Source organism: Rhipicephalus sanguineus, chromosome 4 (genome assembly GCF_013339695.2).
Source record: "Rhipicephalus sanguineus isolate Rsan-2018 chromosome 4, BIME_Rsan_1.4, whole genome shotgun sequence".
Lineage (NCBI taxonomy): Eukaryota > Metazoa > Arthropoda > Arachnida > Ixodida > Ixodidae > Rhipicephalus > Rhipicephalus sanguineus.
The window spans coordinates 116,794,592-116,806,875 of record NC_051179.1 but is presented as its reverse complement, the minus strand read 5'-3'; the positions used below and the strand labels follow the sequence as shown (position 1 = coordinate 116,806,875).

The 12,284-nt window shown below is 44.9% G+C and overlaps 1 protein-coding gene across 1 annotated transcript in view; it reads left to right on the top strand.

The window, feature by feature from the left end:
- Positions 1–12,284, top strand: part of LOC119390613 (eIF-2-alpha kinase activator GCN1-like) — a 298,045-nt gene that overhangs the window by 54,789 nt on the left and 230,972 nt on the right. The window contains 1 exon segment of the mRNA XM_049415316.1: positions 11,301–11,393. Within this exon segment, the coding sequence (XP_049271273.1) occupies positions 11,301–11,393 (93 nt within the window).

The following is a 12,284-nucleotide window of genomic DNA, read 5'->3' as shown; positions in this document are numbered from 1 at the left end:
TATGAAATTTTGTGAACAATAATGTGAGCTAATTGCATTTCAAGGTTACACAGTGTCAATACAATTGAAAGTTCTTATATGATGATATATCTCAGTGACAATATAAATAGCATAGCTCCACATGGCAGGTCTTTGGCTACAGCTGCATCTTAAACAGAACCTAAAAATACTGAGGGAAAGTGTCTTAATGACCCGTAAGAAATTACCTAATTAGATTTCACTTATGCTCTCACAATTTGATAACTAATTGAAGTACATGAAAACTAATTATATTTTTGAAATCAGGAGGAAGAAATACATATACACACCCAATTTCATTACAATATCTCCAATAATAAAACTTTTCATTTCGAGACCAGTGTCTCCCCTTCAGTGGACCAAAGCAGGGCCGGTTTCCCGAAATCGAAGTGCGTTGACAGCGACAAGGAGTTGTCCGACAGCGACGAGGACTGATCCATTACGCGACTCGTATCGCCGCTGTAGTGGCGACAGTTTTAGCAGCAAGGCCCGCTTTTTGACTTAGTGTTTTACTTTCTTGAAACTTTAGTTCTTTAAGACCCAAATGCTTGTTCTTCTGAATGCACCAAGTTGGACTCCTGCGGACATTTTTTTGTTATTTTTTCTCTCACGAAAAATGGGTGCGCATTACAATCGATGTTTTACTTTTTTTTTTTTTTTTGTCGCGGAAAACGGGTGCGCGTAACAATCGAGGGCGCGGTAGAATCGAGTAAATACGGTAATATGAATCTCGAGGAGCGAAAAATATGTGGATCACCCGAAATTTTGTATCACCAAAAGACTTGCAAAATCTGTTTTCAAATCATGACATACGCACGAAACATTTACTTCCGTTGAAATAATTCTCCTGTTTTTCTGGAGCGCACATAAACGGACTAAGAGACGGCGCAACTGGATGCTGCGAATGCGCACGTCAAAGCTTCTCTTGAGGCTAACTGAAAGCTAAGTGTTGAATTCTACTCCAACAAAGTCATAAGCCTACGACAAGAACGCCAAAACTCTTCAGGCCCTTTTACAACTTTATTGCCTACCGCTGCATTAACCGTGTACCTTCGAAGTTGTGTAGTTGCTATCGACGATCATTTCGATAGCAACCGCGGTTCAATATGCTACGGTTGAAGCAAATGGTAGTTTTGTTTTCAATTCGTGTGCGCGGGCCACCTATCTATGATCTACAGTAGAACCCCGCTGATACGTTTTTGAAGGGACCGTAGGAAATAAACATAAGAGACAGGAAACGCAAGAGCCGAAAAACAGGAAAAACGACAAAATATTTAGTGGTACAGAATTTTATTTCAATGCTTACGAGCAGCATGAAAATTAGCGCGCTCAGCCACGAATCCTGCCTCCTCCATCGTTGATGGAAATAAAGAAGTTATTATTATTATTATTATTATCATTATTATTATTATTATTATTATTACTATTATTATTAGTAGTAGTAGTAGTATTATCTAGTTGACGACTAGAAACGCGGAGCTGGGAACGGCCTCATCCACAGAAATGTAATCAACGTATGTGATTTTTTTAACACCAACAGCTGTAGGTATGAAAGAACTAAGCACACGCAATCACGACCAGCGTGGCGAGTCCGACCGCGAACTGCGCGCACGACCATGCGAGCTCCAACCAGCTCGAACTCCTCCCGTCCTCCGACAAATAACGATGATGAGTCTACGCCAACGCGATGGCAGAAGTGAATGCCAATCTCAAAGGCCTTGCTTTCGCAGGCAATTATGTCATAGACGCCATGTTTGCAAAATACAGGGTGATTCCACGTAAGATCGAACAAACGATGGCTGGTCGACCTCTTAAATTTATTTCAAAATTTTATATATTATTGCCTGATGAGTGGAAAGAAGAGATCCGCAATTTGTTTTGCTGCCAAAAATTTTTTCGAAGCACAGGAAATCAATAACGACGAAGAGGTGGAGTGGAGCGCTCATCCGCTCTGCTGTTTTGGCCAACTTTCATTATGAATTGCACAAAATATATTAAAGTTAGGTAGCTGAAATTTCTTTACCTAAATATATGCATGTTTTTGCTTCTGCTCAGGTATTTTTAGTTTTTATGTGTAGTGTAGATGTTTTTATAAAAAACCTCGAAATTGGCCCAATTGGCAAAATTTTCTTTACTTTGAAGGTCTTTATCTCAAAAAAGCCTTGTAGCAGAGCGACGAAAATTCCGGACTACGTTCTTCGCATGCTTATCTACCAAACTGCCGAATCTTATACAGTAAAAGCTCGTTAATTCGGATTTCACGGGACTGGAAAAAATGTCCGAATTAACCGAATGCCGAATTAACGAATGAACAGGAAAAACAACATTAAAATCAAGTTGGAGAAGCATACCTTTATTTGCTGAAGTATTTTGTAATGGTCGTCTGCGTTTTCACGCAGAGTCCGGCTTACATTACAATTTTTCTTAACTTTTCCAAATGGCCATCAGCACGCAAACTGTCGGAAGTGCTCAGCCTACCCTCTAATATCAAAAGCGCCTCCGAGACTTCCTGTGAGGTGAGATGAGGTCGCGACATCATTAATAATTTCTTGATCGGGCAGGAGACCAGTCGTGGCGACACAATCATCAATCGCGATGTAGTCCGGAAGGGTCATATCTGTGGGAAGGACAGCATCGAAGGTCGGGCAGTCACCGTCGGTGGACTCGGCTGACACCTCGTCGATGCCACCGTCGGCTACTGCCGCATGCTCGGGCCTCACTGTAAACACGGTCACAACGGGAAAACACAAGAACTCCGCAAGAAGAGACTGTGCCGACACAACACAAGGGAAAATGGCGGTCGGAGGCGCAGTGGAGCGAAGAAAGAAGACGCCGACGTTCGGTGACGCCGCGATCGCCCCCACGAGTTGATGACGATGGCGATGTCACTCAAGTTTCGGTTTCGCCCCAGTGGTGCCAGCGCTGCTTTACCACACATTTGTGTAGCGGCAGCCGTCAGAATTTGTCCGAATTAAGCGGTGCGGAGCCCAATTCTGACGATTTAACGAAGGTTTGGTCCCATAGATTAACATGCACTTTGGCCGGGACCAATAGAGGCGTCCGAATTATCCGAATTTCCGAATTAACGGGTGTCGAATTAACGAGCTTTTACTGTATTTATATAACTTTTCAGTAAACAGATATGATCGGGCTAAGTTCAAGAAAACACCGAACAATGAAAACTTCTGACGACAATTAAAAAAAAGCCCATTTTTTAAATTTCCTAAACTTTGTACACTTATTCTCCTCCACATCAGCTTTCACAATCATTAAAAACATGTTGCATAATGTCGTTGCACTAATAGTTACGGCCCCTCCAATGAGACTCTTAGGCAAGGATTGGCAATTCCGACTTCTTGCCCAGCAAGTGTATAAAATGCAGGCAGGATTAAATTTCTTTTTATTAAAAAGCCGACAGTACCGAAAAAGGTGTCGCCGGCACTGAAGACGTTAATTTTGAAATTATTTGGTCACTGCAGCGGCCACGAGCGCGAGGCTACCGAGAAGGTGCGCGCGCACCCGAGATGCTCGTTGTAAGAGACGGCGCAGTGAGAGCTCGTTTTCGCGTCCTCAGACCGATTGAGTTCGAAACAGCAACACCTCTTCTCGGGTGACTTGAACGCACGTGCACTGGTAGTCGCAGTGATCTGGTTAATAGCGTCGATTTCTTTTTAAGGGGGCATAAGAATGTCATCGTTAAACTGTGCGTTCCGTGAAGATCTTTCATTGCAGTGGTAGCAAAAGCACGCGTAGCACACGTAGTCCGTCTCACTGACAGTCACTGATCTTTCGGGGCGTTAAACGTTCCTTCAAAGCAGTTATGTCTAGGTCGGTAACTCTGCGAAATTTTGGCTTCTTTGCAATAATTAAAGGAGTACTGACACGATTTTGAGATATCTCAAAAGGGACATTTCATGCTTCAATGGTATGCAGTGTCTATGCTGTCCACACTCTGGAGTCGGAGAACACGTATAAAATATTTTAATTTGACTTTGAAGTTTTCGTCGCTGAGCATCTGCAAGCCAGCCACACTGCAAGGACATTATCCCGACGAGTCAAGACAGTTTCCCCGAGTTCGCGAGTTCTGCGTCCTGCATGCAGCCTAAATCGTAGAAATCACTGTCAGGGTCACTGGACAATTCATTCATCGTTTTTTATGTGCACCACGAGCTGATGATGGATTTGCCGCTAGTACGTCACGAGTTTCTGTATCTCCGTGACGTCACACTGCTATGAAACGACACTGAGAAGCCACCCCCTCGATATCGAAGCCGAAAGTGTCTTTTTAAGGTGGCGCTAATTAAAATATATAGGATGCATTCCCAGGCACCACAATAGTCGTTTTAGGTATCTCGACACCAGCATTTTTATTTAGAGCAACAATCCGAAATTTTTTAAAATTCGTGTCAGTACTCCTTTAAGCTTCTTGTACTTCAAAAGGTAGTCTCCACAATAGACTCATTCAGAGCTATACTTCTCGCCATGAGACCCACAGGAGGAGTAGAGTAAGAGCAAAGCACAAGAACCATCCGCGCCGAATGAAGTGTGAACAGCGCACCGAACGCGCGGCCAGTTCGGGCCGTCTGCTGCCGACATCTAATATGGGCAAGCGCATCCGGTTACCGATAGCTTTGCTTTTCTTTCCTTTAACATTCCATATTTTGCTTTGCCACTGGAGCGTCACGTTCATGCTTTCCAGTGATCGCAACTGGCGCAGCGCAGTTACTCTGGCAGCAGCGTGCGTAAAGCGAGCGCTCATAGCTCCCTCACAGAGTGTCCATCTTGCTTCCATCTCCGCCGTGTTATCAGCGCCTAGCTGAGATGCGAACAGAGGGTGGATAGAATAGCGAAGCTCCAGTGCACGTGCGTTCAAGTCACCCGAGAAGAGGTGTTGCTGTTTAGAACTCAATCGGTTTGAGGATGCGAAAACGAGCTCTCGCTGCGCCGTCTCTTACAACGAGCATCTCGGGTGCGCGCGCGCCTGCTCGGTAGCCTCGCGCTCGTGGCCGCTGCAGTGACCAAATAATTTCAAAATTAACGTCTTCAGTGCCGGCGACACCTTTTTCGGTACTGTTGGCCTTTTAATAAAAAGAAATTTAATCCTGCCTGCATTTTATACACTTGCTGGGCAAGAAGTCGGAATTGCCAATCCTTGCCTAAGGGTCTCATTGGAGGGGCCGTAACTATTAGTGCAACGACATTATGCATCATGTTTTTAATGATTGTGAAAGCTGATGTGGAGGGGAATAAGTGTACAAAGTTTAGGAAATTAAAAAAAATGGGTTTTTTTTTAATTGTCGTGGGAAGTCTCCATTGTTCGGTGTTTTCTTGAATTTAGCCCGATCATATCTGTTTACTGAAAAGTTATATAAATATAAGATTAGGCAGTTTGGTAGATAAGCATGCGAAGAACGTAATGCGGAATTTTCGTTGCTCTGCTACAAGGCTTTTTTGAGATAAAGACCTCTAAAGTAATGAAAATTTTGTCAATTGGGCCAATTTTGAGGTTTTTTATAAAAACATCTACACTACACATAAAAACTAAGAATACCTGAGCAGAAGCAAAAACATGCATATATTTAGGTAAAGAAATTTCAGCTGCCTAACTTTAATATATTTTGTGCAATTCATAACGAAAGTCGGCCAAAACAGCAGAGCTGATGAGCGCTCCACTCCACCTCTTCGTCATTATTGATTTCCTGTGCTTGGAAAAAATTTTTCACGGCAAAACAAATTGCGGATCTCTTCTTTCCACTCATCAGGCAATAATATATAAAATTTTGAAATAAATTTAAGAGGTCGACCAGCCATCGGTTGTTCGATCTTACGTGGAATCACCCTACAAATCTCGGGGCTACGCTTTTGTCATTAGTAAATGCCAATCTGAAAGGCCTTGCTTCCGTGAGCAATTACGTCATAGATGCCATCTTTGCCGTTTGAATCTCGAAGGCGATGCATTTGTTTGCATCAATCGAAAAATCCTGTTGCTTGCACCTCTCATGCGGCTAATGTTACGATCAAACCAGGCCAAGCTGTGTGAAAATGCACCAATGACCGCTCTCTTCGGTAGTCACTCGGTCGGTTCCGAGCGCACTTCGCGACGTATCATACAGGAACGGTCTGACAGTTACGACGTAACAGCGGGGTTCCCAATACATTGTATCCTATGGGAGCTATGCCGGGACTGGCACGACGTAACAGCCGGGAAAACGCAGCAGTGAGGAACGTAACAGCGGGGTTCTACTGTATTTTGCTATCTATGATCACGTCTACCGTGGTTTCATGCGCAGTGGTTGCGGCAAGCAGCGTCGCTGTGGCTTGTTGAGCTGAGCCTTGGATGTGCGTGCACTTTTGGAGTTTCGTCATCGCTATACATGATCACGTCGATAGCGACCGTGGCTTCGTCCACAGTGGTTGTGACAAATGATAACCAGAGTTTTGACTGTGTGCGCTGGCCGGGCACGTACTTCTGAAGCTTTTGGAGCATGCTGCTGTTGCCCGTCACTCGACGGCTTCGATACCCAAGTTTGTATCGCCTGTCGCTATGTGGAAAAGTGTTCAGAACATCGAATTTCGGTCCATTGCACACAATGAAATTAGGCTGGGAAATTTTTCAAACTTGTATCACTGAGATTTTACTGGAGACCACAAAATAAGTTGGGAAAAATGATGATTATCACTTATGCTCTAGTCACAGCAGGCGTGTGCAGTACCTTCTGCATTGAACTGTCACTAATTCAGACGTATTTGGGCGCACATGAGTTACTGTATTTTATCGCATATAATTGCATAAACATTAAGGAAATTCGGAGCTAAAGTTGGGGTGTGGGTTTACAGTCAAATGCAGATTTTTCGGATGCCCGATTTTCCGGACATGCTCGAAAATTCAAACGCTCTCGCGGCACCGTCACCAGCCCCATAGACGTCAATGTATTAGAACGTTTGAAATTTCGGATGCTGAAACTCTTCCTCGTCCGATTTTTCGGACTTTCTGCCCAAATTACAGGTCCGAAAGGCATTATTTGAAGTCCCTACCTCTGCCGCGTATATCATCACATAGGTTCGAACCAGCGCTTTCGCGAGTCGCTCTGTTTGCGACATTAGTAGAGTCCGAAAGTCAGCTTTGCCGCAATGCTGAAGCGTTATGGAGTGAAGCAGACCAGAAAATCAAAGGGGCCGCTATCACGGCGCCGTGCGGCGATGTTTTTACGGATAAGCAGCGGAAATGCGCGGAGGCGTGATGGCGGCAGCTGGCAAACGTGCCAGTATGGCTTAATCGCTGACAACCCTTACGATAAGCATCTTCAGTTAACTGCTCGGCAGTGCACGTGCCTTAGCGCAGTTGCATGCGTGCTGCACGCATTTAATAGGCGAGGACACAAATGCGCCGCGCCGCCATTCCTGCTGCCTTTTTGTGCGAAACCGCTAAGTGCGCCGCATAGATGCGTTGCCTTCACGGACGAAACCAGCTCACCATTGGCTTGCCCATGTGCGGTCAGGAACTAAGTGCGCATCGCGAACCCTTTCATGATAAATGCGTGCGTACGATACAGCAACAGTAAAGTGACGGCGTCGGCTTAGTTGGCGATGTGTTGCACACAAATAGAAACGATCGGCTTGACACGGCAGCAAATGCTGCGTATCGGCGGCGATTTGGCGATGTGTGTGCGTATCGTTTACATGCGCACACGCATCAGGGAAAGCCAGACGAGTCGTCCGCGCTTCCGCCGCAGTCTTTGTGTTCCGCGCCATCATTTACAAATGCTTCATGTGAGATAGCCGTAATCTATTCCGCGCTTTGCTGTTATCAGCGGCGCTCATCATGAGATGCAAAAGTGGCAGTTGGCACGTACGTAGTTAAGCGGGGTTCGCGGCAGGTACCGAATGTATTTGTGAGAGCCTGGGCGCGCACCAAAATGCCTGATAATTGTACTGGGAGGCATTAAAGCTATTTCGGACGTGGCTGTGGCGATTTGACTGCTTGAGCGGAATAAAAAAGCATGAATTTGTTTTTTCGGACTGCCCGACTTTTTGGACGATTTCGCGGTCCCTAGCGAGTCCGAAAAATCGGACGTTGACTGTACGTGAATTTCAGCGGCCAAGTTGGCTTCATGCCATGGTTTCATGGTAATGCAAGAAAGGCAGATTGACGTCAATATATGAGGATTTATTTCTTGTTTTTATTTATTTATTTATTTATTTTTATTCCACGTGTAGAGGAAGGTACGGAGTGCAGGTTATATGTGAGAAATACATATTCAAACAGCCCTCGAGGCGTGCCGAGCGCTAAACGCTGTGAATGCACATGCGAAAGCTTTGCTAGAGGCCAATGGAAACGAAGTGTCGAAGTCTGCAGTGCCATGGTCATAAGTGAACGACAGAAAAGCAAAAATGCTTCGTGTCTTTTTATGGCTTTATTGCTTTTAGTCTTCCGCTGTGTTAGCCGCGTACCTTCGGAGCTGCGTATTTGCTATTGATAATTGCGATGATGGCGACTGTGATTTCGTGTTCAGCGGTTGCAGCAAATGGTAGTTCTGTTTTCAATCCGTGTGCACTGGCTGCGAACGTGCTTTCGGAACTGCTTTGTTTGCTGTGATCACATCTACAGTGGTTTTGTCCGCAGTGGTTGCAGCAAGCAGCATCGCTTTGACTGGGAGAGCGGTGGATGCATATGTACTTTTGCGTTTGTATGCAGCAGTTGTGGCAAATGGCAAACCCAGTTTTTATTCCAGGTGTGCTGTCTGCGTTTGTACATCCGGTGCTGCGCTGTTGCCATTCATGTTTGCAGCAACCACAGCTTTGTGTGCAGCATTTACGGCAAGCGAAGTATCGCTTTCACACTCTATGTGCGCTGGATGCACACAGTTTCATGGTCGCTTATGATCACATCAACACAACCCCGATTTTGTTAACCGCAGCTGCGGCAGAATGCAGTTTCATTTGTTTTAGGGGCGAAGCTCCTTAGGGTGTGGGTCATGTCCTCCTCTGTAGTAGTAGTAGTAGTAGTAGTAGTAGTAGTAGTAGTAGTAGTGTGTATGTAGCCAGATCTAGTTAAATGAATTGCTCACTAGATGAACAATTCACTAGATATTATAATTTACAAGACATCGTAGTGTTCCTTGATTTAATCACACTAAAACGCATACTTTGCGGGCGATATACTCTAGTGAGCTTTCAACTTTTCGTCTTAATGTACATAATAAAGAAATTATTTCTACGAAAAACGGAAAGCACACCTTGAGCCAGATGTTTGGTTTTGGGACGCTTTATGTGCAGTAAACTCCGTGCATTTTTCGCGAAGCCGGAGCACTTGCACGATCGCGTTCCGTTGGCTTTCGTTGGGCATGCTACCGACCTCGCGTCGTGGAACGCGAAGAGGAACGCTATGCGCGTCGTGTCTTCCCTCTAGCCTTGCTGTTAATTCTCACAGGGCGAGCGGGGAACGTGATCGCTCTTGGCATGCTTTCTCTTTCGCTCGGAGTCGCGCACGCTCTTGGCGCGCTTTCTCTTTTGCTCGGGAGCGGACACTTTTCCTGCATTTCACAGATGACAAAGCGGTGATAATGAAGGGACCGCGTAAACCAACAGTACAATAAAAGTTTGATGTTTATATACACTGTGTTTCACACTCCTTATATGATGTACTGGGTGAATTTCACGGAAGAGTTTCACGGTTTACCGATGATTCCCTCCGGAGCTTCGCCCCACTCATCACCATTCACCTCGTGGATATGCTGTGATTTTTTCTCAAGAAGTTATTGCAATTGCTGCTTGATCTATTTTGCAATGCATCCGTGAGGTAAATTCTTGCGATAGGGGAAAGGTGATACTCAAAAGCACAGCTCCCATCCAGCCTACTCTGTGCATAAAAAAAAGGAAGGCTTTGTGATATTGTCATGTGATATTGTGGCTGTGAAGAATGCAGTGGTCAAGCTGGTAACGACTGAAATCTTTATTGGGCGAACTTTTGCCCAGCAAAGGAAGTAGCCGGTAATCTGGTCTTCGTTGAAACACGTGAGCTTTTTTTACTTGTATAATTGTGCGTTCTAATTATGCACGGTGGTGCCCATTTGTGTGCTAATTACAGTAAAAGCTTGGTGATAGGAGTTCCTCAGGGCTGCAGAAACCTCATGAATAGCTTTGAATGATTGCCAGTAATGTTCTTAAACGTCAATGATCATACTTGTGCTCGTAAATGTGAGGCGCATGTGTAATTAATGAACCAGATGCATTGTGACCAGTGACAGCTAGTAGCCCCTTCCCAATCTCAGTATGCTTTTCCGCATAACACCAGAGTACTGCAGCGAAAGTGACTTAAGGACCATTTTGCATGCGATAGATTAAGGCCAGAAAATTTTAGAACCGCTGTCTTTTGTTTGTTATTGTTTTCTGACCACGGTGGTGTTTAGGATGTTTTTCAGAAGATTTGCGGCCGTGCCCACACAGTCAAGAGGTTTGCTCAAACTTTGGGAGTGTCCCATGCAAATTGGAGACTTGGCAGGTGTACATGTCCCCAGCAATCTTACATGCTGATGTTGCGAGGCCTAGCTCCTTCACCAAGACCACCCGCTTCCTCTTTCAGTCCTCGTCCATCTTTTATAAAATGTCTGATTGCAAGGACATAGCTTGCATTGACGTGGCAGGCACATGTAAACACGGTACAACGATGCTGCCTTGAGCACAGCAGCATGCGTTGATGCATTGGAAAAAAGAAAAAGAAAAGAACGTGATGCCAGCGCCATCAGCAATCTAAACACGAAGGTGCATTAAGACCTCCAAGATTCGCGTGTACAATCTCGGAGACTACAATGTGCTGCCGATGGCCTGTTCTGATGCGTTTTGACAAACTCGCGCTGTGATTGTCGTGTCTTCCATGATAGCATGGGCAGCACGTGTTCGTACTTGCGCGGAAGCGTATCTTTGTATCAAACATCGCAGGATGAAATTTGGTTTGCAACAACTCTGCTCCATTACATTGCAGGCTAATGGGCTTTGGCGGGGACCACAGAAAAATTCGTAACACCCCGAAATTCATACGACCTGTGATCGTATCACCGAGGTTCTACTGTAATTACCAAAAAAGACATGGAGGTCTGTTTTCCATGGCTGAAACATGCTACACTTAAAGTGAATGAGATGGGAATTATCAAGCTTTTACTGTTCCTCTGAGTGTACTCTACTGTGCTGTTAATTTTAAATGCTTTGACTGATTTTTGTTTAGTTTTCTGTGTCATATAGAGTGATTGCAGTTGCTGATGACTCGTATGTATACTTTCTTACAGAGAACAAGATCAAAAGCATGGTTACACAGCTTCTGGACCAAGAAAAGCAGCCATTCTTTGCTGACAAGTTTCTGCAGACTGCATCAGAAGACAGTAAGGCAGGCCTTGTCTTATCATTGCTTCATTCTGAGTAGCTGTTTGACAAGCATTCAAACCTTTGAATTGCATTGCTTGTGCAAAGGCTCTGCCGTTTAGTGCAGCAGCACTGATATAATTAGAATTCATGGAATTGTGACCTCTGCTTGGAGAGGGGGGGGGGCCGCTGTGCTTTAAAACTTTCTCTTAATTCTTGATCAATTTTGTTGAAACACTTTGAGTTTATGTATAATTGTGTGCCAATATCAAATATGTAATTATTTTTCCGGTACAATGTGTAGTTTTGGAAATGTTAGACGTTGTCTTTTCTGGGAGCAAGATATTTCCTGAACTGTAAGATTTACAATACAAATCAACCTATCACAGTAGCCTGGAATCAGAACTGTATAGAGTAAATCAAGAATGGGTGTTCTAAGCCCATCGGAACATAACTGACGGTATGTTCAACATTTGGGAGTGAACTCCCAGCTTGGCATCAACTCACTTTAGTACTGCACTTTAGTTTTGCGGTTTTGTGTTTCACACTTAGATTAAGTGTAAAGACCAAGGTGCATCATCGTGATGCGAAGACCAGGGTGTGAGAATGTGCACCGCCTCCACTTACTCGGTCCACATCGCTGGATGCCTAGAGTGGTAGTTTCATGGGCACTGATGTGATCGGGGGTCTGCCCATAGGACCGGGGAGCAGCCAGGCCTCAGGGAGAAGTCGAGCTCAGGAGCCGGAGCTGATAACAGGAACGTTTATTTTACATGATGAGTTGGTAGCGTGTTGTAGTGTCGTCTAGCGATGCTTCGTCACGTCGACGTAGCCTCGACATGGCCTGTCGAAGCCTCATGGTCACTCGTGGACGCTCGTCGTAGCATGCTTGGAGTGTCTCGACGCTCGCG